At 53.3% G+C, this 26,679-nt stretch overlaps 1 protein-coding gene across 1 annotated transcript in view; it reads right to left on the bottom strand.

Moving 5' to 3' along the window:
* Positions 1–26,679, bottom strand: part of SULF2 (sulfatase 2) — a 112,075-nt gene that overhangs the window by 20,249 nt on the left and 65,147 nt on the right. Inside the window, 4 exon segments of the mRNA XM_032419870.1 lie at positions 907–1,082; positions 2,771–2,921; positions 8,021–8,190; positions 16,708–16,859. Coding sequence (XP_032275761.1) covers positions 907–1,082; positions 2,771–2,921; positions 8,021–8,190; positions 16,708–16,859 — 649 coding nt within the window.

Raw genomic sequence — 26,679 nt, 5'->3', positions numbered from 1 at the left:
ACCCCACAGGGTTGTTGGGATGCTCACATGACTTATGTGGCTGTAAAGGGCTCAGACCCAGGCTGAAGAAAAAGCTAGATAAGCACGCCTATTATCATAGCTCTCCTTCCATGGGGACCCTGAGATCCAAGGACGGGGAGGGATTTGTTGAGATAGGCAGGCAGAGAGCGATCAGCCCAGCCTTGAACCCACACAACCCGCCTTCTGGAATTGTCACCAAGCATTCTTTCCAGGGGATGGAAGTCAGGCCAAGTAAGTGTCTTAATAGCGATTTATCTGCATTTCAAAGAACCATTTGAGTTGGTCTCTGTAATACGCAGTTGATCTGAGGAAGCCAGTGCTGTGCTCACTTGCCTTTCCAGCCCCTCCCTGCCCCGCCGTGTGGCATTTTTGCTGCCAGAACGTGGTAGCTCAAAGGTTAGCCCATGGCGTCCTGGAGGAAGGATGGGAGGGAGACTGTTTCCCTCTGTGCTGTGGCCTGAGCTGGCCCAGCTGACCTTGGCAGACAAACCCCCCCGCCCCACCGAGGCGGCAAGGCGGCAGGGTTCCTCCCCGCCAGCCGCCAGCCGCCCCAAGGATCACCCGGGCCAGGCAGAAATCAAGGCGCCTTCCCACGTGCTGGTGGTGGTGCGCGCATAGGCCCCCTCCCCGATTCGCTGGCATGCTGCCCCACAAACAATCTGCTTTCACAGGTGCTAACGGCCCCCGGACTCTCCTTCCCCAGCAGAGGGCTATAAAATGTGTCAGCACCCACCCCGGGTGACATAATCAGTGCTTCCCTGGGCACCGAGGCTCACCTGCCCAAATCACGCGCCGCCCAAGGGAGTGGCTTGGGGCCAGTGGAGCCCGGAGGCCTCCCTGGAAATGCGGGGCCCGGGGTGGGGTGGGGTGGGGTGCCGCACTTACAGCGAGCCGGCCTCCACGTTGGGGCCCCTCACGTAGAACGGGACCCTGATGTCAAACTCGTAGGGCATGGACTTGCCCTTCACCAGGCCGAACTGGCCGATGTGGTAGCCGTGGTCGGCCGTGTACACGATGTAGGTGTTGTCCAGCTCGCCCGTCTCAACCAGCATGTTGTAGAGCTGAAACGCGGGCGAGGCGGTGAGGGCGCAGGGCAGGGCTGCGGGCACCGTGCGCCCTCCGGCACGTCCCTCCCCGGCTCCGGGTCTTCGCTGCGCCTCACTGCTGGGGGACTGATGCATTTATAAGTGCAGTGACTGCAGCCTCCCACCTCCTGTCGCTTCCTGCCCCCCTTCTTCGCAGCGCGTCTCCCCTTCTATCTCTTTGGTGTGTTTGTGGATTAGAGTGGGGGGCTCCACGGGGGCAGGAGCTCTCGTCACCGTTCTCTGCTGCATTCTGTGACACTAGCACTCTGCCAATGCTGCTGGGTGAATGAATGAATGAATGAGTGAATGAACAAGTGAATGAATGAGTGGATGAAGGTGCACTGTGGCCTGGGGCAGGTGTTGGTGATCTACGACAGTGCTGTCCAACAGAACCTTCCGTGGTGCTGGCGAGGTCAGTACCTGTGAGATGGTGGCCGCCGGCTGCAGGTGACCACTGAGCACCTGCACGTGGCTAGTGTGACCACGACACTGAATTTTAAGCTGCATCGATTTTAATTAAATTTATTTATTTTTTAAGATTTATTTGAGAGAGGGCGCCTGGGTGGCTCAGTTGGTTGGGCGACTGCCTTCGGCTCAGGTCATGATCCTGGAGACCCAGGATCGAGTCCCGCATCGGGCTCCCTGCTCAGCAGGGAGTCTGTTTCTCCCTCTGACCCTCCCCCCTCTCATGTGCTCTCTCTCTCTCATTCTCTCTCTCAAATAAATAAATAAAATCTTTAAAAAAAAAAAAAGATTTATTTGAGAGAGAGAGAGAGAGAGAGAGAACGAGTGGTGGGGAGGGGTGGGGGGGAAGAGGGAGAAGCAGACTCCTCACCCACTGAGCAAGGAGCCCGCTGCGGGGCTTGATCCCAGGACCTGGAGATCATGACCTGAGCCAAAGGCAGCCACCCAGGCGCCCCATGGATTTTAATTAAATTTAAATAGCCATATAGCCATGGAGTGACTGGTAGCTCAGTCGGTTAAGGGTCAGACTCTTGATCTCAGGGTCATGAGTTCAAGCCCCGTGTTGGGCTCTAGGCTGCGCGTGGAGGCTTCTTAAAAAAAATTTAAATAGCCATGGATAAGTAAAAATTTATATATCCTTACAATGGAATACTATTCAGCCATAAAAAGAAAGATGTGCGCTACCACATGGATGAATCTGGAAAATGTGACGCTGAGTGAAAGAAGCCAGACACAAAAGACCACATGTCGTGTGATTCCACTCCTAAGGAAGTGTCCAGAAGACGCAAGTCCACAGAGACACAAAGCTGGTTAGCGGCTGCCTAAGGACAAAGGGTGAGGCAGTCCGGGGGTGATGGCTGAAGGCCGTGGGGCTCCTGTCTGGGGTAATGAGCATGGTCTAAAGTTGACTGTGATCACACAGCTCTGCAATATCTTAAAACCACTGGGCTCTACACTTGCGTGAATAATATAGTATGTGGATTATATCTCAATAAAGCTGCTAAAAAATGTACCAAACGGAACAGGCCTAGCACGTAAGTGTCATGAAGGCAGAGGCTTTGTCGGGACCGCTCACGGCCATTTCCCTGGGGCTGTCACACCGCCGGCTCATTCTGCCCCCATTTCCCTTCCCCTGCAGCTGATGGCACTTGGGGACCAGGTGAGGGCGGGGAGGGCTGCGGGCGGCGGGGGCGGCCTACCGTCTCCATGGAGTCGTCCACAGACATGAGGGTCTGCAGACGCTTCCGCTGCAGCATGTTGGTGAACTCCATGTGGATGGGCTTCATGGGCCCCGTGTAGCGCATGATCCAGTGCTTGTCGGGGTTGGGCGCGTAGTTGTAGCTCGGCGTGCTGCGGGCAAACACGCGCCCAGGTCAGGCCGGGTGCGGCGCTACCCCTAGCCCCCCAGGTCCCCAGATCCCCAAATGCCCAGTCCCCTAGCCTCCCAGGTCCCTAGCCCTCCAAGTCCCCAGCACCCCCAGGTCCCCAGCTCCCCAAATTCCCAGTCTCCTAGCCTCCCAGGTCCCCAGCCCTCCAAGCCCCCAGCCCTGCAGGTCTGCAGCCCCCCAGGCCTCCAGCTCCCCAAATCCCCAGGCCCCCAGGTCCCCAGGCCTCCAGGTCCCCAAGTTCCCAGTTCCCTAGCCTCCCAGGTCCCCAGGCCTCCAGGCCCCCAAGTTCCCAGTTCCCTAGCCTCCCAGGTCCCCAGGCCTCCAGGTCCCCAAGTCCCCAGGTCCCCAAGTCCCCAGCCCCCCGTGCCTCGGGGGGAGCAGCCCCCTGCACTGCTTGAGTGCCCATCTGGGGAAGCCGCGGCGGTGCATTGGGGCTCTGCTAAACCTTATGTCAGCGTTTCTCCAGTGCATGGTGTGCACGTGGGAGGACCGGGGGTCACCCAGCCTTAAGTGACCCGGAGCCGCACAGTGAGAACATCAGTCCCTCCCGGCTCAGCTCTGCCAGCCAGCCCACAGCATCAGGCCCCAGTCTCAGTCTGGTGTGAGTCCCCTAACACCTCCCTGGAATTTGCTCTGCTCTCTTTCTGAAGAAGGGGACAGGCTCAAGTCCAGAGCCTCCAGTAGGCACAGGCCCCCCACTCAAATTTCCTAGCCTTGCTTTGATTTTTCAGTTACCTCGGGCAAGGGAGGGTTATTGTGGTTAAAGCACGACTAGAGAGCTTCCTTTTGCAATAGATTTTGGTTAGAAAAAAAAAAAAAGAAAAGGGACGTTGGCTAAAAAATCAGGTCAGTAATAGTCATGGATGCATGGCCGAAAACGTGAGGATGGTGCCCGAATGTACATTTGTCACAATTACTCTTCCCGTTTCTTCTCATCTCCCAGTTACTGAAGAGGAAACAGAGGGGACCTGCCCACAGTCTCGGAGCAGGCGGTGCGGGCGGGGGGTGACTTCCGCCGTGGGGTCTGCTGTGATGACTCACCATGCTGAACAAATCACCAGAACCTCTGATTTCTTCGGAGGACTGACCACATTCCACGTACTGGGCGCAGCTCGGAGGGTTCACCTCCTACCATCTCATTACCACTCACTGCCCTGGGAGCAGGTGCCATGTTTCCCGCCCCAGGGAACACACCGAGGCCCAGCAAGGGGACTGACTTGCCAAAGGAGAGCTGGGCTTTGAACTCTAGGAGTGGATATGGTCGCCCACTGCCACCGTAACATAATCACCTCCCTGACACGCGGGCCTGTCTGGAGACCATCCCGTCCGTACGTGTCCGGCCATCACTTTGGCCAAGACACTCCTGCTGGAGGATGGAGCAGCTGAAACACGCAGGTTACTGTGGTTCATGGTTTTGGAAGTTTCCAGGTGATTCTAGTCATCTAGTGCTCTGTCCCAAACCAGGAGCACCTCTGGTCTCCTCAGCTCACGCCAGGCCCTGGGATCTGAGCTCCAGGACACCCCGCCAACGTGCGGGATATCCTGGGTGGGGTACACCACTGATAGGAAGCACCCTATTCACCCCACAAAATGTGGCATCCCTCGCGCTGGTCTGGTTCCCCTCAGATCTGACCCCCTTCCCAGTCAAAGCTGAAAATAAAGGTTGTGTTTCCACTGCCTGAAGACAAAAGGCTTTTCAAAATGGCTATGAAGGGGGCAAGGGGTGGCGAGCAGGGGGTGAGGGCGGGCAAACAGGCCTTGCGGAGAGGGCAGAAAGCTCCCTAGCGCCTCCCCTGCCCCCCCCAGGACCTCTGCAGCCTCTCGGATATCAGAGTATCAGAATGTTCGGGGAGAGGTGATGATGCTGCGCCTTTGGGCGGCCTGACAGTTACGGAGACCGTTGCTATGTAGCGTGGGGGTGAATCACAAGCCTTGAGATTCCTTCTGGACTTTGCTTTGAGTCCCTGGCTGGTCTCCCGCTGCTAAATCCAGCCCGGCCCCCCTGGCCTCCTTTGATTAAGAGCAGAGGTCTGGCTCTCCTGTGGGCCGGCTTAGGGCCTGACCCTGCATGTAGAACATTCCTAGGAACAAGCCTACCCCCCCCCCCCCAGGAACTGGAAGGGGACTGCTGGGGGCAGGGGCTGTGCAGACACGCCCTCAGAGCTGTTTGGTGGTATGGGAAAATTGTTCCTGGAGGCCCAAGGGGCCGGATTCCAGGATGCAATTTTGAGCAATCATCCCTGAATCTACTAGATTCTATTAGGCTGGTGTCTGCCCTCGAGAACAGTGAGGGGTGAGTTTGTCAGGAGTCTGCAGTGGAAGGATTTCCAAAAGCCCTTTCTTGGAGACCTCTTTCGGAGCAGGATCTCAGAGCTGGAGTGTGCAGGGCCTGGGGACCTTCTCAGGCCAGTGCCAGCTTGCTGGTCACCTGCAGGAGGCCAGTCTCCTCCAGGGTCCCACTTTTACAAGAACCCAGCTGCTTGCGGAACAAAGAGGGGAAAGCCTCACCTCCTCAAGAATATGAGGAATGTGTGGTGTGTTCACAACAGGGCCTGAAGGCGAGCATCCCCTCCCCTCTGCTGGGGGCAGCAGTGGGGGTGGGGGGGAAGAAGGACGTGCCCTCCAGCCCCTCACTGTGCAGCTGGAGTCCCCAGGAGGGGGCGAGGGCCCTGACAGCCACCACCTCCAGGCTGTCAGTGCGGCCTGGCTCCCATGGGTTCTGAGAGGCCCATGAGCCCACAGTCAGACGCCACACTCAAAGGGAGCTCCGGGGGCTGGTGGGGGTTGGGGTGTCTCTCTGTGTGTGTCTTTGTATTTTCTGTGTGTGCATGTCTGCGTGTTTGTGTGTGGTTGTGTGTGTGTGTGTCTGGGAATCTACATGTGTATCTAATTTGTATTTTCATGTGTGTTTGTACATTCGTGTGTGCATGTGTTTGTGTGTGTCTGTGTGTATCTGTTTGCATCCCTGTGTGTGTGCACAGGCGTGTGGGGCAGGGAGCAGGATGGGGCCCCGGGCAGGTGGAGCGGGAGGACGCTGCAGCAGGCAGCATCTGGGAGAGCCCACGGGGCCCACGTCAAGAACGGGACCCCAGGCTTGACTGGGTGGCAGTCTGACAGGAGCCTCCGGATCGAAAGATCTGGAACTCTGACCCACCAGCAGGGCCCTGTCCCCTCCTCACCCCCCTTGACTGTCATAATTAAATAGCCCAGCTGCAGAAGTTTCTGGTTTTTGGTTTTGTTTTGGAAATGATTATACCCCAGAGATAGGAGAGCCTTCCAAACACACCCCTAATAAGGCAACGGGGGTTCTCTGGGTAAGTAATAGCAGGCGTTACTCATGTTCAATTTCTATAATTTTCATTTCAAAGGGAAAATAAATGAGCAGCCAACGTCAAACAATCTCATGAAACTGCTGCTGGGGAGGAGGGCTGCCAGCGCCTCTTTTAAAGGAGAAGCCGCGGAAGCGAAGCCCACCTGCCCCCCCACCCCCGGTGGCTCCCTAGGTGGGACTGAGCTGCGCACCCGCCTCCTCCCGCCGCGGGGAGCCGCTGGTGGGGGCAACTGGTGTCCCCGGCGGAGGAGCGTGCCCGCAAGTCAGGTGTGCAGAGAGGCAGGGCTGCCGGCTGGGGAGCGAGGGGGCGCCGTGGCCCCTGGAATGCGGCTCACCATCTGTCCACTCTCCTCCCCGAAGACCAGGGGATCGGGAGGTGAGCACACGGCCCCATCCTCTCGGAGCCACTCTGGGCACTGTCAGAAAGTAATTACAGCCAGGGGATGAGGAGGGCAACGCAGTCTGATTATAATGACAATTAAACACCCGGAATATTCAGGCGGATTCCAAATTGCCCTGTCCTTGTCGCCCCAATGTCACAGCAAGGGCTGCTGGGTATCACTGCTAAGCGGGAGGTGGCTGGAGGCAGGAAGAGAACTTTCCAGAGAGATTTACTAGCCAGCTGGAGGGAGGAGGACAGGAGGGGTGGGCAGAGAGATGGCAGGTGCGGCTGGGGGCAGGATCTCAATCTGGCTCTGCAGTTTCCCGGCCGCAAGTTACCTCGCCTCTCTGTGCCTCGGTCTCCTCATCTGTGGAATGGGAATGCCAGGTGTGGTAGGCAGCCTCCACGATAGCTCTCGATGGCCCCCCCTTCCTGGCATTCACACCCTGTGCTGCCCCTCCCACACTGGCAGCATTGGTCGGTGCGACCAAGAGAATATGGCACAGGGATGGTGTGTCACTTTTAGATTAGGTCACAAAAGACTCCGGCTTCCAGCTCAACCTCTCTCTGTCTACGCCAGGCCCCCAGTCCATTCCTTCATCTTAGATCATTTGCTCTGGAGGAAGCCAGCTGTTTGGCATGCGGTGAGGACACCCAAACAACCCTCCGAAGAGGCTGGCTGGTCGAGGAGCCACCCTGTGAGCCCCGGGCTGGCCGCAGGTGGCTGTAGCCCTGGCCGACAGCTGGATTAGAACCTCGGGAGACCCTGCGCTAGAACCTTCCAGACAGGCCACTCCCAGGTGCCTGACTCACACACACTGTGACCTAATACACGTTTGTTTTTAGCTGCTCAATATCAGGGTAATTTGTTATGCAGGAATGGATAAATAATACTTTGAGGGTTGTTGTGAATATTCAGGGATTTGGTGCAATGTAAGGACTCAGCACGGAGCCTGCCACATGGTCAACAGCTCAGGAAAGGCTGCTTAATATAGTCATAGTCTGATGAAGCTACAGACCACTTCTCAAAATGATTTAAAATGCATAAAATAAAAAACATAGGATCACAAAGGAAACCCATTATACCGCACTGCACGCACAGACCTCTAGGGGGGAGGACGAGGGTCCCAACTTAACAACACTTGCCGCCTGCTTTGGCCCATAAGCCAGGCTGGCTGGATTTGCGTCCGGTGTCCCCACAGGTGGGCAATGCGTTCCTGGGTTCTTTGCACCAGGAGGATTTGAGACAAGGCACAGCTCCATCACGGTCGTGCCATTACCATCCACAGCCCAACCCTCCCACCTTCACACCACCCAGCGGCCCTGTGGGCAGGGTACCGAAGCTTACATGTGCTGGGACGCGTTGGGGAAGAGGCGTGAGTATTGGGGGGCGGAGTCCTCGGGGCCGTGGGGGGCCGCGTGGCTGATGACCATCAGGACGGGCCGGTGTGGGTACATCTTCTTGGACGTGCGGAAGAAGCTCACGCTGTCATTGGTGATGAGGTCTGTCAGGTAGTCCTGGGGTGTGGGGAGAGACGGGAGAACTTGTGAGGAGCTGGGGCACTGCAGTGACCCAGACAATCCCTGCCCCCCTGGGGCCGATCGTCCAGGGGCAGAGAGACAATCAATGAGCAAGGGAATGATGTCTCCGGCTGGTGCGGAGCCACGGGGAGGGCTGCCGCTCTCTGTAAGAAACCCATCTTCACTGCTTGATTGTGGACCGACACGCCTACGTGGCTGTGATCAAACGTGTTTTTTTTAAAAAGCCACCAGGAACATCCCTAATGCAATGATACAGCATCCAGAAAGAACAAACTCGAGCCACCTGGATCGACATGGACAGACCTTACCGGCCTGGCCCTGGGTGAGAAAAGCAGGCTGTGGGAGGACCTGCACGATGCAACACCACTTGTGTACAGGCGAAAACCGCACAAAACATATTGTTTGAGACATCTACATATGCAACACTAGAACAAAGGCGTCCAGGGATCAGCAGGGGCCTGGTTTCCTCCCGGGGAGGGCGCGGGGCAGGCCAGGAAAGGGGCCCAGGAGGGTGACCCGCGGGCTCCTACAGCCTGTGATATCATGATATCGCGTGTTCCGAGACGTGTGTGCTGTGATGACCGGGTCTGCCTCTCCAGGCTGCCAGGAGGGTTGCAAGTGCTTGGAGGTGAAAAGCCCTTGACACGGTGCCCTGCGCGTAGCCAGCTCTTGACAAGTCGGCTAATGTTGGCTGTCTCGGTGGTGTGGCAGATTTTCCGCATACCTGAGGGCACCCGCCCTCCTGGGTCCTCCTCAAAGCCACTCTGGCACCAGTTCAGGCTCTGCCGACCTCCACCGGCTGCAGCATCTTGCACGCTGCACACCCTCCCCCACCCCAGTCATCCATGTGGATCGAAGGGGACACCGCCCTGACTCCAGGGGTGGGTGGTGAGCCCCAGGCTGGCCCACGAGGACACACCAGCTCTCTGGCCACAGGACGTGAGCATCCGGGCATCAGAGTGAGGGTAAGGGGACCTGGGCCAGGGTGGTGGTGGCATCGTCCAGTCATGGCTGGGAGCAGATTCACTAGACAGGATGTGTCCATTGGCTGCATGTGGGGGAGGGGGGAAGTCGCCTCCCCCCGACCCCCCTGCCCCACCTCACACCCTGCCACCTGGTTTCTGGTTTGAGTGAAGGGTACGGGGGGGGTGGGTGTCCAGGAGAAAGAAAATGTCAGGGCGAAGGCAGGAGTGCTAAGTGCTGGACAAGCTGAGCTGGGTGCCGGGGTCAGCCAGGAAGAATCAGGGATGGGGGTTGTTAACAGGAAGGGTGAGACAGGGGAGGCTAAAAGATGAATTTTCTAGAACCTGGAGATCAGCTGATAGATTATGAGGAACTCTCCTCTCTGCCCCCCTTCAGCCCTGCGCCAGGCCCATTCCCGCTCTCCTAGGTGAGGGGCTAGACTGCCCCGGATGCCCTCCCAGCCGCGCCCATGCAGGTGGGTGGTGATGTCAAGTTCTGGGGACTTTGCTCCTAGCTGGAGCTTAGCAGCCACAGCAGTGTCCCCCTTCTCCATTGTGACCTCCGACTGACTTTGATCAGTAAACCAAGAGGAACCCAGTGCATCCCTGGAGATTGTTACCCTGTGGCTCTGGGCAAAAGCGTCCATTTCCTCCAACTGGTCATTTAGCCGAGGAAGCCTGTGGGGTGTGGGGCGTGCTCCTGGGGACCTCGGTGACAGGACGGGCTGGCCCGTCTCAAGCCCTGCCTCATTCTTCAGGCTTGGCTTTTGCCGCTGTTTCTCATTTATGTGCTCACTTAACAAATACTTGTTGGGTGCCTGTTCCCAGGGTGCCAGGCTTCCTGTTAAGGGCTTGGGATGTGGTCACAGGTCCCCGTCCCCATGGTGATCACAGTCCTGTGCTGGTTGTGGAAAAGCATTCTCATTATCGAAAAGAAGGCAGGGGACCTGGGAGGGGCAAGAGGTTTTCACTGGCTTCGGATTACTTCTGGCTGCTGGGGGTGGGGGACAGAGACTGTAAGGACAAGAGACGGGACCACAACTGGCATGATGGCAAGGTCCTCTTCTTGCCTGGACCTGGGTGCCCGGAGAAACATGTCCCATGAGTGTCCCCTGGGAGATCCTCACACTTCTGCCCCATGGAAGCCTGTGGTTCTACCTCTTGTCTGAACTTGGGTGAGATAAGCCAGCTCACCCTAAATTTCTCAGAGCATCCCCCAAACTGGAGTCTCCTGGCTTCCAGGACTAAACTTTCTGCTTGGGAAGCCCACATGAGCTGCTTTAGGGCTGTGCCTTGAGAATGATGGCTTTGCTTCTGAGACTTGGTTTGAGAGCAGGGATGGGGAGGCAGAGAAGGGCGGTTGCCCCCGCCCCCCCAGGGGGCAGCCTTCAAGCCTACCTCTTGATATTCTCTTCACTTGGCAAGTCAAGCTGTAACAGAGGGTCTCTTATTCTGAGCCACTGGCTCCCTGGGCAGCAGGTCTAACTTTTATTCTGAATCATAGTGCTGGTCCCACTCCCGTGGAAGCTTCTACAGCAGTTTGTGTTCAAAAGAGATTCGTATCCCTTTAAGGAGCAGTCGTATTTCATGAAGCTGAGGGCTCTGGAGTCAGAAACTCTGGGTTCACACCCCAGCTTTATCACCTGCTATCTGTGGGCCAACCACTCACCTTCCTGCATCTCAGTCTCTGCATCTAAAAAATGGGCCCGATAAGAGTCCCTTCTTCAGATGGTGGTGTGAGCATTTGACAAATGAATAAAGCACTCAGCAAGGAGCCCGCACTGAGAAAACCCACAATGAACATTGGCTCTTGATTACTATTACATGTTTGCTCAACTGACCTTCACAGCAACTCTGAGAAGTGGACTTCGTGCCCATTTGACAGATGGGGAAACTGAGGTCACAGAACTAACAAGCCATGCACTCAGAGCGAGACCTCAAGCCTTTGTATTTTTTGTCTGCCCCATCGCTTTTCCCTCACAAACAAAATTCTTAATGAGTATATGGTAGTTTACACTAAGCATCAACAAACCGTTTCTGTAAAGGGTCAGCTAGGAAATGTGCAAGGCTTAGCAGGCCAGATGTCGCAGCTGCAGCTACTGCTCACTGTCACTGGAGCACGAACAGCCACTGTGTAGATGAATGGGCACGTCTGGGCTCCAGGAGAACTAGAGGCCTGCTAAATTGTAAATTTCATGTCATTTTCACTTGTCATGGAAGCTGCTCTTTTGATTTTTTTCAACAAGTTAAGACTGTAAAAACCACTCTAAGCTCAAAGGTTAGACAGAAACACTCGGCGGGCAGGACTTGGCCCACGGGCCCTAGTTCAGAGAATGGATTTGGAAGCCAGATGGCCTGGGTTTGAATCCTAAGCTTTACCACTTAACTAGCTGTGTGGCCTCGTTCCTTAGCCTCTCTATGCCTCAGTTTCCTTATGTGCCGGTTTTGAAGAGTAACAGCATATACGGTGTAGGCTATGGTAAGAAATGCATGGGTTAATTCTGTATCATGTAGAATGATTTCAACAGATCTGCTGCATGTTACGTCTAAGTGAGCGCTACTCATTATTCCTCAAGAATCACACGCCTGTGCTTTCTACGTGAAGATGAAAACAGTACAAACAAATCTGGTTCCCTTTCATCACTCCTCACCCCTGCTTCTGATCTTGGCCCCTCTTGCCCCTCACCAGGAAGTACTTTTTCAGATGTGTTGTTACATGTGTTATAGTATTGCTTTATGCATCTTTTTTTTACATTGATCAGATCATACTGTGCATATTCATTTAATCATTCAACAAACACAGCAGTGAATACAACGAACCCACACGCCTGCCTTCAAGGGCCTTGTATTCTAAAGCGAGGAGACCGACATAAAGTGAACCAGTGCTCCACACAGGTGTGGTGCATCAGTGGTGATCAGCTGGGGGGGGAGGTGAGTTGGGGGGGGTGCCCTTGACACACGGTGGTCTAGGAAGGTGACATCTGAGCAGGGGCCTGGAGGAGCTCTCTCTGCAGCCTGCTCTTGCCTTCAGCCCTATGTCCAAAGCCCTTTTGATGTAAAGCCATCACACAGGCCCCCCTTGTCTTTTTCTAGAATCCTCCAGGGTAGGGTTCCTTTGTGGTCATTTAATCACTTCCTGCATTGGTGGCCTTCATTGATTTCTTTCAGTAACAAACAAAGCTGCAAGCAACAGCCGAGCCAGTTCCCCTCCTGCCAATGAAAGAGGCTTCTCCAGAACACAGCAGGACAAATGCAGGATCAAAGGGTCCCATTCAAGTTTACAGAGACCGCCACCCCTCAGGGCCTTCCCAGCACCTGGGCCTCGTCTACTCCCCACCTGGAGGCCTCTTCTGCGACCTGACCCTGTCATTCCTAGCCCCCTCCCGCCGCCGCCAGTCTCACCTTCCCCAACCCTCCCTGGCCATCAGCGCGCGTGCTTTATCGTTCCTCTCCTGCCATTGCTGCCTCTCTGTCCACTTTGCCATCAGGACCCTTTCCAGGGCATCTGGCCTTGGGAATAGTGACTCAGGACAGAGTCCTCAAAGGGCCTTTTGAAGGAACTAGGGAAGGACCGTAACTTCTTCCCCAGCTGGGCCTCCTGCTGAAGCCACCGAGGCCAGCAATGAATCCTGGTAGAGGCATCTCACCCCTCAGGCTGCTGGAGCACAGGCTCCCCGGCTCTGCCCCCATGGAAACGCCCGGCTCACTCTGGCCCCCACTGCCCGCTGCCCGCCTCAGGTCTCAACCCTGGACCTGCGCCAGCTCTGACTCCAAAGGGGCCCCCATCCCCCTGTTCCCAGGCCTCCACTAACAGGGGGCCCAGGAATCCTCCCACGGGGCTGCTCTCATTCACAGGGGAGCTGTGTCTGTGGCAGGAGACAGGGTGAAAGAACAGCCACTGTGTGTCCCGTCCTCAGCCCCAAAGGGACTCTGAGTGTCCCTGGATAACTTGATTACAGGGCCGCTCTGAGACCAGGCATGGACATGGTGAGGAATTTTAACGAGGACAGAGTGGATTTCTCTAGGTTTTGGAGGATCTTCCCATGTTGAGTCTGGGAGGAGAGAAGCAGTGTGTTTAGCCCCAAGACACTACAATTTGTGTTTCTAGCTTAGAAATCCCCCCACCAGGACTTTGGAATTAATTCACCTGGGAGGGAATGGAGGCCTGCTCTGTGCAGAGTGAGACAGAGCGAGGGGCACAGTGCTGCCCAGGTGATGTCACATGTGGTTTCTGCCACTGGGGCCTAAACTGATCAGACTCAGTGAGGGGACACATCAGTGGTGATCCCCTATCAAAGGTAGGAGGGATCCCCAAATGTGCCGGTGTTCCCCGAAGGGGAGTGGGATAGGGTGTTTTTAGGCCATTGAGCATCTGCTCAGCTTTCTTCTGTGGAAACTCTCCATTTTCATATGGGCTCTATTCTCAGCTGATGGTCCAGGGTCTGGCTCCAGGGCGGGGCTCCCATTGTCCCTATCTCTGGTTCAGGAGTGGAGCATGTGACTACAGCCCCTTGAAACACTGCCTCCCTCCCTGGCCACACTGATTGGTTCAGGGGCAGACATGTGACGGATCCAGAGCCAGTGAGATGCAATGAGACTTGCTGGGAATCCTGGGAAGGAGACTGCCTCACTTGCAGCTGGGCAGGAAGGTGAGAGGCTGGAGGGAGAGGAAGGGAAGGGGAAAGATGGGGAGGACAGGGAGGGAGGGAGAGGGACTGTAAATGGCACTGAAGAGAAGAAAACAGCTTAGAGGAGAAACCACCACCTAACGATTTTGTTTGAGCCCCTGGATCCAGCTGTGTCTGATGCCCTTACTGCTGGACCAGCTAAATCGGCTGATATGTTTCCTTTTCAGTTGAGCCACTTTGAGCTGAGTTTCTGTTCCCAAGCAATTGAGAGACGCCACTCTGATTCAAGAAAGGATAAATCCTGTAGTCTAGGGCACCCGGGGAAGGATTCATGGAAGAGAAGATGGATAAGACTTGGATAAGTTCAGGGCGGGAGAGCACTCGTAAAGATTTGGAGATGGTTGTAATAACCAACAAGGCTGGTCTGGTTGAACTGGCTCATACTGGGGATGCTGAAATAGGAGATGGGGCTGGTGTGTGTGTACATTATTATGTATGCAGGGGTGTGCCCATTTTCCAGATTTGGGAAATGAGCCCCTTAGGAGTAGGGAGCATAACCAACGGCACATCATGTGTTGAGATGGGGCTCCGAACCCCAGTCCTCTGCCTCCAAGGGAGAAACTGACTGCACAGTCCCTGGAGGGCAGTGGGCAGAAGAACAGCACAGTGCGTTGTGAAGGCCGCGCATCCATGGGTCAGGTCTGGCCCTCAGGCAAACTTGATTCACGCAGGATGTTAGAAAAGTCTGAATTAGCCGCCAATATTTAAAAATCAGGAGATTTCACAGGGAAAAACACATAAATTTGTAGCTTCTGCTGAAATATCAGAAAACCTGGCCATCTTGGGCCCACATTTCTACATGGGACTGACAGGCCTGATCTGAGTTGGCTGCCCCCTCTTAGATACATTCTCCATAGTCCCCACCACTCTCTACTGTCCCCCCCTCTCCCAGCTTGCTATCCTGTGTGTGTGACTTCCTGTCCCCTGGTGACTTCTGCCTGCGGGGGACCTTGTGTAGTGATTCAGAGAGAGATGAACTAGGGAGGGGAGCCCTGAGGAATCATCAACACTAACCCAGAAAGCCCTGTTTGTGACAGTCAGCCAGGCTGAGGGCTGGTGGCAGTGACAGTGGGGAAGGGAGAGAGAAGGGAAGAACGTTGCGGCGGGTGGGGGGGGGGTTGAAGAATGGATCAAGAAAGCTGCAGGGGGATGCAAGAGCTGGCTTTGAAGATTTAGTTGGGACAGGGTATTTGCTAGTCTCCAGATTTTTTTTAATGGAAAGTTTAGATGAGACATCACTGTTGGTCTCCCATCCTCCTCCTCCTCCTCCTCCCTCCTTCCCCCTCTCCCTCCTCATTTAAGCCAAGAATCAGCACACTATAGCCTGCGGGCCAAACCAGGCCCACTGCCTGTTTTTATAAATAAAGTTTTATTGGAACGAGCCGTGCTTATTTGTGTACACATCACCTATGGCGGCTTTTACACGACAATGGCGACTTAAGTAGTTGCAACAGAGACCGTACGGCTTGTAACTGTAACATATTTAGTATATGGCCCTCTACAGAGAAAGTTTGTTGTCCTGATCTGAACTACTACGTATTGAGTATTACTGTATAGAAGGGGCTCTTCTGATGCTCTATGGGTATTAACTTACCTGGTCCTCAAAAACCTTTCTGATAACACCACAATGAAATACCACTATTCCCCGGTACAAGAGAATACTAAAAAAGACAGTACCAGTGTTGATGAGGAATGTGGAGGAACCTGAACCCTTATAACATTCCTGGCTGGGGCTGTCAACTGGTTCAACCACGGAACCTATCCTGTGTCCCAGGGGTTCTCCTCGCAGGTGTGTAACCGAAAGAAAGGAGTACCTATGTCTACCCAAAGCCATGTGTAAGGATGTTCACAGCAGCCTCATTCATAACAGGCCCCCACTGGAGACAGCCAAAATGTCCATCAGGGGTTGAGCGGATTCACACCTGCAGTCTACACAACATCGCTACGCAGCACGAGGGGACCACGCGGCTGATGATGTGCAGGCACATGGAGGACTGTCGCAGCCGTTAGGCTAAGTGAAAAAAGTCCCGACCCAAAAGAGCCCATACAACATGATTCCATTGACGTGAGGTTCTAGAACAGGCAAAACTAATCTGTGGTGATGGAAGTTGGAATCGAGGTTACCGCAGGGGTGGAAGTTTTGACTGGAAAGGTGTACAAGGGAGCCTTCTGGGGGCTAGAAATGCCTTATATCTTGACCGGGGTGGCCCACCCATACGTGAGAATTCCCCGAGCTTTCCACGTCAGATCTGTGCACTCTGTCTCATATCAGACAAATTAGTAGGACTAGAAAAACTACGACATGGGAACAAACACATACACTGAGGTACACTCATACAGCGGAACACCACACAACGAGAGTGAAGGATCTACGCCCCCCCCGCCCCGTGACAGCATGGATGGGTCTCAGTGTGGTGTGAAGCCAAAGGAGCTGGATGCAGACTGAGGGTGTCACGCTGCAAGGCTGAGCTGTGGCCATCCCTGTGGGAGGGCGGCTGGTGGGAGGAGTTACGTGAGGGGGCTTTGGGGTCTGGTGGTGATAGTCTGCTTCTTGACCTACCATGTGCTGGTGACATGTGCCTGTTGGGTTGGTGAACATTCACTGAACTGGACTGGACTGTCTGTACGCACACTTCCTCTAAGAATACTCTGCTCCAGCATCCTGTGACCAATACTCGCAGACACAGACTATTATTTAAGAGATGAACACAGGGAGAAGCAGAGGTGCACGTAGGCTACTTGAGGTCACTCATTTAAGTAAGCGTCACCGTCAGTAAGCCAGGTAGTTAAGCTCCCGTGTCGCGCTCCTAACTGTCCCCTGGCCAGGGACAGGCAGGACTTACCTTGGAGTAGTCAAAGCCGTGCTTCTCCTTCACCCCGTTCCGACAGAGCGTGTAGTTATAAAAACGGGAATTTTTAAGGAGGCCGACCCACTCCTTCCAGCCAGGCGGCACATAGGAGCCATTGTATTCATTAAGATACTTCCCGAAGAAAGCTGGAAGGGGAGAAGGATCAGGAGGCCACGTGAGAAAGCAGAGAGCAGAAGTCTCCTCTGTCCCCCGACCACCGAGACCACTGTGTCCCCAAGGCGTGAAAACAGCGCTGAGCCTCCTCCTCAAATGTTTTTATGTGCATAAGATAAAATATATAGGATTACAGAGAAAATAAGTTATTTTGAAATATAGTTATCTAAATATTAAAAGAATTTGCCACATAGTAGCATGTCCTCTTACAAAAGATATTACCTTGCAAATAATGGTTTCAAAGTAGTGATAAGTGAAAATATTTTATTTTGTGATCTCTGTCACCACTGCCATGGAATATTATCATATCAGTGATTCCTACCAATGATAAAATTACAGATTCTCTTGTGCTATGTTTCATGGCCTTCCTTCCTAATGGAAGCCAATGTTAAGTGATGGTGTAGGTTCGTAAAAATAAGAATGCGATTCTTTCCCATTCCAGCTATGGACCCCTTGAATTCTGTCTACTGCACGGTGACCAGAACGGCTAATATCAGACCATGAATGATACCAATTGTTGTTGGGGATGTGGAGTAACAGCCCTTGGCACACCTGCCAGGGGAAGTGCAGACTAGCCCACCTCCTGTGCGACCCTGACGGGCAGGCTCTGCTAACCTTGAACTCCCTCGTACCTCCTGACCCAGTGATTCAAATCCTGGGTATTGACTCAGCAGGAAGGCATTCATTCATTCCCCAAGTCATGTGCAGGACACGGCTCAGGGTAGCACTGTTCATGAGAGCCAAGAACTAGAAACAAGTCAGATGCCCATCAACAAAAGCATGGTTGAAGACATTGCTGGATCTGTATAGTGGAATGAATACCACTCCGGAACAAGACAGAACGAACCAGTGCCACGTTCAGTAACAGATGCAGCTCAACCACCTAATCACGTTGAGAGATAAACCAGAGATGAAAGAATGCTGTACGATCTCATTTATATGATGTTCAAAAAGAGGCAAAACAGATCTATGGTGTTGGAGAACAAAGCAGGGGTTCTCGCTGGGCGTGGGGCGTACTGCTTGGGGGACGGGCTCGTTCTATCTCCCGCTGGAACCTGGCTGCTTCCGTTGCTGAAACCCCACTGGGCTGGACATTCAGGAGCCGTGCCCGTCTCCACATTTGCCTTTCACACTGGCGACAGGCCTTACGTAAAGAAAATCACCCGGATTCCTCGCGAAGGGGACGTACCCCCAAACTCTCTGCGGATGAAGAGGTAACACATAAGATCTTTATGGTACTCTCTTGTTCTTTTTTCTTCTCAAGGAGCAAGTATGATTTTTAATAATTACAGCCTACAAAGCCATTTTGAAGAAATGGAAAAATCTGAGGGTTTTTCCAGAGACAGAGGCCCTGTGCCAGCTCTCCTTCGGATGAGGACACGGGGGCTCTGAGACACGCGGGAGCTGGTGCCGAGAGCTCGGGAATGGGTGAGTTCCAGATTGTTGAAGGGAGTGAAAGAGATTTCACCAGCAGAGTGCTCAGCGCCGTGCCTGGCAAACTGGGAGTGTTCAGTGGGCGCCAGTTCAGAGCCCGAGATGAGAAGAGACAGACAGCGGAGGTGAACATCCGTAAAGGGAGGAGTGCACTGGGGCTAGGCGCTGATGCCAGCAGAGGATGAGACAGGTCCCTCTACCTGGAACCTTCGAGAAAGCATGGAGAGCTGCCTTGGGCCTGTTGCTCCCAGAGAAGAGAGGCCTGGGCAGGGAGAGCGGGGATGGAGCTGGAGCCCTCCATGGGGGTTTTCCTGGAGGCCTGGCAGGTGGCTGGCCCCGCCTGGGAGTGGGAAGCCCCTTTAGGCCCCAAGCAGCCATTCCCGAATGCCCATGGCACGTGCCTCCAGTCCTCCCCTGGCATGCGGGAAGTGGGAAGGTGAGGAAACACCTCCTGGAAGGATCTGGGCAACTGGAGGAGGTGAAAAGAGGAAGGGAGGGTCCCAAGCAGCTTTGGGGTAAGGCCCAGGGTGGGGGCCCCCTTTGCGCAGGAGGGCAAAGCCCAGCCAGAAAGAACCCTGGCAGGGCGCCTGGGTGGCTCAGTTGGTTGGGCGACTGCCTTCGGCTCAGGTCGTGATCCTGGAGTCTCGGGATCGAGTCCCGCATCGGGCTCCCTGCTCAGCAGGGAGTCTGCTTCTCCCTCTGACCCTCCCCCCTCTCATGCTCTCTCTATCTCATTCTCTCTCTCAAATAAATAAATAAAATCTAAAAAAAAAAAGAAAGAACCCTGGCATTCTGGGGGCGAGGGGCGGGGAAACTGGCTCTGAGTCTCAGGGAACGTCAATATTTAGGTGGTGGGTGCCTGGCTGGGTGTGAGGGCGGGAGGACTGAGATGTGGGCTGGAGTAAGGCGCAGTGGCGCCCAGCACGGGGCCAGCGGAAGGCCTGCTTCCCCTCTCTCGGGAACACGGCAGGTTCAAACACTGCTGCATCCGTCCCCTGAAAGCAGCGGGGCTCAGCCGGGGGTGGTTTCGCCCCTCCGGGGACACTTGGCAATATCTGCAGACATTTCTGGTTTTGTCACAGTTGGGGAGGGACATGCTGCCGGCAACCAGGGGGTGGGGGCCAGGGATGCTGCTCAACATCCCACAGTGCTCAAGATGGCCCACAGCAGAGAATCATCATCCTGTGTAAAATGTCAATAGTCTGTAGGTGAGAAACCCTGCCACCTGCACGTCCCTCTCTTCCACAAAAAACCGCATAGGGAGGGCTGGAAAGGCCCCTAGAGATCAAGTCCAGTCCAGGAAATAAGATCTACTAAACCTCAATGACCTTATTCCTCACGTTTGATGTGTCTTTCTACGTGTAAGGAGCTCTACTCTGGTAACACTTCTGGCCTCCCTCCACTCTCTCCTGTTCCTCCTCCTTGGGGAAGGATGACAAACAGCAGGGGTCAGCAAACATTTCCTGTGAAGGCCCAGATAGTAAATATCGTAGGCTTTGTGGGCCAGATGGTCTCTATTGCAGCTACTCAATAGTTGTAGAAAACAGTCACAGACAATACATAAACAAGTAGGCGTAGCTCTGTTCCAATAAAACTTTATTTACAAAAACAAACATAGAGCCAGATGAGTAAAACAATTGGGGGGAAATATTAAGGAAATGATAAATCAGTGTGCCCATCCACGGTAAACATCAGGATAGCAGCACAATGAATCTGCTCTATTTGGGGTAACACTGCCTTGGGCACGTATGGATTCATATATCAACAACTATTTATTAAACCCCAGTGGTATGCCAGGAGCTGTCCCAGGCAATGGCGGCACAGCAGTGAATGAGGCCACCAGGGTCCCTGCCCTCATGGGGCAGATTTCTAGTGGGGGACAGTGACAAATAAGGGTGGTGTTGTTGGTAAAACCAGTGATGAAGGAAATAAAGGATGGTGTTGCAACAAGGTGGCCAGAGTTGGACCCCTGGAGGCACCACTGTGTTGAGAGGTCAGGGAAGGCTGCTGAGGAGCGATGAGAATGAGTCAGGGAGAACAGGAGTACAAGGGAAAATGCTCCAGACAGAGGCAATAGCAAGTGCAAAGGTCCTGAGGTGGGAACAAGCTTGGGGGCATTTGAGGACCACAGGGAGGCCAATGAGGGAGGGAGAAGATGACCTTACAGGGTAGAGGGACGAGATCATGAGAAGAAGCAACAGGAGGCATGGCAGGGAAACTTAAAAGGGTCTGCACATCCCCTGAAATATTATGCATCAGATTTTGCATTTTCCTGGAACTGGGACACATTCTGAAAGGAACCCAAGACCACAAGTAATTTCAGAAGCACAGAACATCCCTCAGTTTACAGAAGGGCGAACGAATGAAAGCCCAGGGTAAAAGGCACTCTGCATTCCCTGCTAGGAAAACTGGGTTCTCTCCCAGGTCCCCCAAATCTGGATTGTGAGCCTATGGTTTGTCCCTGAAGATCAGGACCAAGGTCTTCCTGATGAATGTGCAACTCGGAATGCTAAAAAGTTTCAGTCTTGGCGCAGCCGGTGGGATAACTCTTTCTTGGGGGTGAGAAGTGAGGCGCCTTGGGAAGCCCACCCCTGCCCATTATCACCCAATGCCACGGGCGTCAACGTGTCTATAGCGATTTCCTCTGCTGGAATCCCCCTTTGACATCTCTCTCCTCTCTCCAACCCCCAACCATTAAAAAATCCCGAAAGAGCTGATTATTCAGGCTCCCCAAGATCCCAGAAAACAGGGCTTTAGTCAAAGGCTTTTAGTGCCAAATTAGATTTTGCTCTCATTTGATTAGATTTCCCCAAGGCAGTTTTTAAAATGGTTATTCTGGCACCAGTTGAGGTGGGCGCTGCAAATTAGCATGGGCCCCAGGGCTCCAGGGCTGGGACACACAGCCAGGAGAACGAGCTGGAAGTAAAATCAAGATTACAGATACAGCCGTGTTGTGGCTGGAGCCCGGAGTCACCGAGCTTTTGCAGCTGGGACACCACAAAAGCTAGAGCTGCAACCTGAGGGCTGGTGCAGGGGGGGAACAACTTGGCAGGCAGATTAGGAGGAATTAAATGCCAGGCCAGGAAAGGCCACTGACAACGTGCTGGCTGATGCTGCCCCTGGGGAGCAGGCTGGCATCAGTCGAAAGGATGGAGCTCTCACCGCCTCCCGTGTGCCAGGCACGGGGTGGAGACTTCCACCTGGCAGTGGAGACTTGTGTTTAGCCCGCTTGGTTCTGCCTGTGGTCCTGTGGGTACCACCACTTCCTTCCTTAAGTACACATGGGCTGACCTTCCGACTCCTGAGCTGCAAGCATAATCTCAGCTCGACCAATCAGAGCACTGCTTTCCCCTGGCTACTGCCATTGGTTCAGGGACGAGCATGTGACCCAAGATGGGCCAATGAGTGCGAGCCCTGGGATTTTTAGGGAGCTACTGGAAAAGAGAAGTTCTTCCAAGGGGCTCAAAGCTGATGGGATATAAACCGGAAGCTGCTGGCAGCCATCTCGTCACCAAGAGGGGAGAGTCTATTTGAACACGAAGTAGCATAGAGGAGAGCAGCATGAAGGGGGTGGGGAGGGAGGGAGGGAGGAAGGAGAGAGAGATGAATAGAGAAGGAGAGAAACTAGTTTGAGTCCCTGGGTCTACTCTTACCTGGAGCCAACTTTAATGCTTTTTAGCATTTTCAGTTATATTAGTGGTTCCGAATCAGGGGACATTGGGCATCGGGGCCTTTTTTTTGTTGTCACAGCTGAGTGGAGAGGTACTAGTGGCATCTAGTGGATAAAGGCCAGGGATGCTAGTAAACATGCTATAATGCACAGGACAGCCCCCCAGGACAAAGAATTATCCACCTCCAAATGTCAGTAGTGCCAAGGCTGAAAACATCAACCAATAAATCCAATCACTCCACTTTTGGTTGTTGTTATTTGCTTAATTCGGTTTGAGTTGAGCTCTTTCACTTGCAATTAAAAGACCCAAGGAAAAGAAGATGAGATGCTTAGTGGAGAGCGGGGTTTGGCAAACCAAATCTGGGATGCCACCTGTTTTTGTGAATACTTTCATTGGAATGAAGCCACACCCATTTGTTTATACACCATTATGGCTGCACACACACTACAATGGCAGAGTTGAGAGGTTGCAACAGAGACCACATGGCTGTAAGTCCAAAATGTTTACCATCTGGCCCCTTGTAGAAAGACTTTTCCAACCCTTGGCATTACGAGGAAAATTCCTTGTGTGGGGTTAGGGATCCCTTAGGGATTTGAAGCAGGGCTGGGTTTAACCTGGAGGAAGTGGGGCCAGTTATGCAGAAGTGGACTCTGAAGTGGGTCACAGCAGCGAGGTTGCCCCACAGTGCAAAGGAATGACCCAATGCTGGCACAGCAATGACAAGAACAGAGCAGCCAATCACAGGCCAGCTTTGCTTTGCATGGTCCTGATACGCACCCGTCAGTTTCCACAGTTGAGTTGAATGGTTCCAGTTTAGCTCGCATGGTACGTGAAGTGTAATTTTGCACTAAGTACAAACTGTGCTACTGGCCCCCCAGTCCACCAATCACTGTGTAAATAACAGACGCACAGCAGGATCAGTGGCCCAGCAGGTCGCTGCTTGCACAGCCTACTGGTGACCGGTTCCCATGCATCTGTGACTCAGTTCAGGCACAGACAACAAAGCGTGTGGTTAGGGAGCCTCCTTGTCCCCTGACGATAAGTCTACAAGACATGTTACAAAAGCGGACTGTGGAAGGGGAGAACTGGCCAAAAGAAATGAAAGTGCGACCAAGAAATGAAAAGCTAGCTGGCGTGGAAAGGCGAGGGGCAGATAGAAGGAGTTGGAGAAGATAACGCAGTGTGGGAAGCTCTTGATTCACAGCCCGACGGCGTAATCGCGGGTATAAATGAGGAAACGTGATCATGACAGAAAGGATGAAGACGTCCCAGAGGAGGTGACTGGCAAAAACACTCCACATTAAAGGGGCTCTCGGAGAGGGGTCGCCACACTGAACGCTGTGTGTCCTTGGGCAACTAGTTTAATCTCCTGATGCCTCAGTTTCTCCGCTTAAAATATGGGGATGATGACAATGTCTACCTGGTGCGCTGCTGTGAGAACTAAAATACATACATGTGCACACCCCGTCTTATCGCCCTTTCACTTTCCTGAGCTTCACAGACACGGCATGGTTTACGAACTGAAGGCTTGTGGAACCCGGTGTCCAGCAAGCCTACCAGTGCTCTTTTTCCCACAGCATTTTGCTCACTTTGTGTCTCTATGTCATGGTTTGGTGATTCTTGCCATATTTCAAACTTTTTCATTATTATTATATTTATTACGGTGATCTGTGATCGGTGATTATGACGCGCTGGAGGCTCAGATGATGGTTAGCATTTTTTAGCAATAAAGTATTTTAAATTAAGGTATGTGCATTGCTTTTTTAAGACATAATGCTATTGCACACTTAATGGACCACAGTATTATGTAAACATAACTTTTATATGCACTGGGAATAAAAAAAAAATTCATTTGACTCGCTTTATTGTGATATTTGCTTTGTGGCCGCAGTCTGGAACTGAACCGGCGATATCTGTGGGGTATGCCTGTTCTGCTTAGACCCGACACATGACATATGCCCGCTAAGTGTTGGTTCTTTATGGCTAGCGGGTCCCCCTTCCTAGTCACTGCTTGTTCTACTGATACCTTATTTAATAGAGTCCCCACTGAGATGGATGTCAAAACCCACCCTCCCCACCACCAACTTTGAGGGGACTGTTAACCCCCAAGTCCTTCTGAAACCCTCCCTTCTGGTCCTGCGGGCTCGTGCAGGCAGCTCCGTGGTAGAAAGCTCTGTGCGCCTGTCCCCCTCCTAGCTGCCTTCTCCATTTGTCTGAGTTAAGTGCTGCTGGGGAGCCATTCTGAGTCTGATGGGAGAACCAGGCCCTTCTGTTATCTCTCCCAGCCCTGAATCTAACTGAAATTGCCTCATACTAATCACATTTGTGGTCTGTAAAGGCTGGGTCTTGCAGTGGCTGGATAAACCCGGCAGAGGAGGGCAGACCGAGGCAGCATCTTGGGTCCGGGGGAGTTGCAGGGTTTCCGCAACTGGAAACTAACAGGAATCCTGGGGCCATCTCTCCGTGCTGGAGAGCGGGTCCGGCGGGGATGGGGGACCATGTTGTCCTGAACATCAGGGCAGCCATGAGTTACTTCTCTGGGTAACACAGGAGGTGATATGGGAGAACAGTCAAGAGCACGTCTCTGCAGGTAGACTCTCCTGGTCCGTCACCTCCTGATCGCGGAACGGCAAGTGACTTCACCCCTCTGTGCCTTGGTGGGCAGACAGTGCCCTACTGTCATTTGGAGGGAAAGAACCGACATGGGTAAGGAACCTGTGGATAGGACCTGGCATGTCCTAAGTGCCTAGCAAGTGGCAACTAGTGGGGCTCACAGCACCCAGTGCCAGTGGGCAGCTTTCTCCCTCCCATCATGGGCCATCTGGATGGAACTATCAGCAGGGCTGCTTTAAGGACACTGGCGTCTCTCAACACACAATTATCCCACACCATCTCCACCCACATCTTACATTAGCGATAATGGATAAACAACTCAGAGTCGACATATCCCAGAGTTGACTGGTTGAATCATGCTACATTTCAGTAATTACATTCAAATAGAAATCGTTCACTAAATATTTATTCATTTTGATTTGGCAGTTTCCTCTATATTTTGGAACCAATATATCCACGCATGCATGAACACACACACACACACACACACACACACACACACACACTTTCTTTCAGGTAACCCCTGGGAAACCACAGCCACTGCACCCCTGGTTCCTCCCAAATACAAAGGTCCCAACTGTCAATCAAGGTGCCCTTTCCCACCTACGGGGTGGGTGTATGGCTGAGCTGGGCCAATTAGAGTCTACCCTGGGACTTTAAATCTTGAGCTAGGAGACTCAAAGGCAGAAAAAGGGCTGGAGTTTTGTAAGACCCCCTGAGGAGACAGGTGCTCAAAAGCTGCAACCTGGGGGCACCTCGGTGGTTCAGTCAGTCAAGTGTCCAACTCTTGGTTTTGGCTCAGGTCATGATCTCATGGGTCATGAGGTTGACCCTGCGTCGGGCTCTGTGCTCATGGGGAGTCTGCTTGAAGATTCTCTCCCTCTGCTCCTCCCCTCACTTATGCTCATTCTCTCACTCTCTCTCTCTCTCAAATAAATCTTTAAAAAAATTGTAAAAAAAAAAAAAAAAAGCTGCATCCTGAATCCACAGATCCAGTGTTTGGGAATCCAAATAAAAGAGGCAAGACCATCAGGGTGATAAAGTCTCAAAAGTGATAGAAATGTGTCCTGCTTCTTCATCCTCATTTCCTTGCTCACAGTGGAAATGGCCTCCCTCTGATCTTGCTGACTCCCCTTAAGCCTTCCCAGAACCCAGTCACCCCCAAATGGCCGGGAGGATCCTTCTGAATCCAAGACCATTCTTTTTATTTTTTTAATTTTTTATTGTTATGTTAATCACCATACATTACATCATTAGTTTTAGATGTAGTGTTCCATGATTCATTGTTTGTGCATAACACCCAGTGCTCCTTGCAGAACGTGCCCTCTTTAATACCCATCACCAGGCTAACCCATCCTCCCACCCCCCTCCCCTCTAGAGCCCTCAGTTTGTTTTTCAGAGTCCATCGTCTCTCATGGTTCGTCTCCCCCTCCGATTCCCCCCCTTCATTCTTCCCCTCCTGCCAAGACCATTCTTGCCATCCCCCTTCAGTGACCTGTCCACCTGTCTTGCTACCTCCGCCCATGTCTCCCACCCCTCGCCCCTCTGCTCACTCTCTTCTAGCCACTCCAGGCCTCTTCTTCCTTAAAACACACCAAACTCACTGCCACCTCAGGGCATATCGCATCTGCTCTTCCCTCTGCCTCACACATGGGCCTTCTCCCTGCTCACGTGGACTGACTCCTTCTTACCGTGATGTCTCAGATCAGACGGCACCTCCTCAGAGGAGTCGCCCTATTTCAAGGCCCCGGTCCCCCTGTACCAGGCTGTCTATCTTCTCTGTGGCCCTCAGCACCCTCGGAAATCACCTGCGGATGTGTTTGCTCTCTTGTTTGTCATCATTTCCCCACACAGGGGCCTTTCCTGGGCGCCATGGTGCCTGCCCAGGACGTGGCCCGCGGCGGGCGCACAGTCATAGCTCTGACAGGGTGACCGGATTGATGGTTTTGGGTGAGACACACAGGCCGCACGGTGCAAAGCTGCCCCTCGCTGGTGTTTTAAGCTCTCCCCACCCCTGGGAGGGTAGGAGAACTGGAGATGCCCCAGCTAAATGTTTTATTAAAAGGGATTTCTA

This window comes from Phoca vitulina, unplaced genomic scaffold (genome assembly GCF_004348235.1).
Source record: "Phoca vitulina isolate PV1807 unplaced genomic scaffold, GSC_HSeal_1.0 scaffold22, whole genome shotgun sequence".
NCBI classification, from domain to species: domain Eukaryota; kingdom Metazoa; phylum Chordata; class Mammalia; order Carnivora; family Phocidae; genus Phoca; species Phoca vitulina.
The sequence above is the reverse complement of the archived record's forward strand: the minus strand, read 5'-3'. Positions and strand labels throughout refer to the sequence as shown.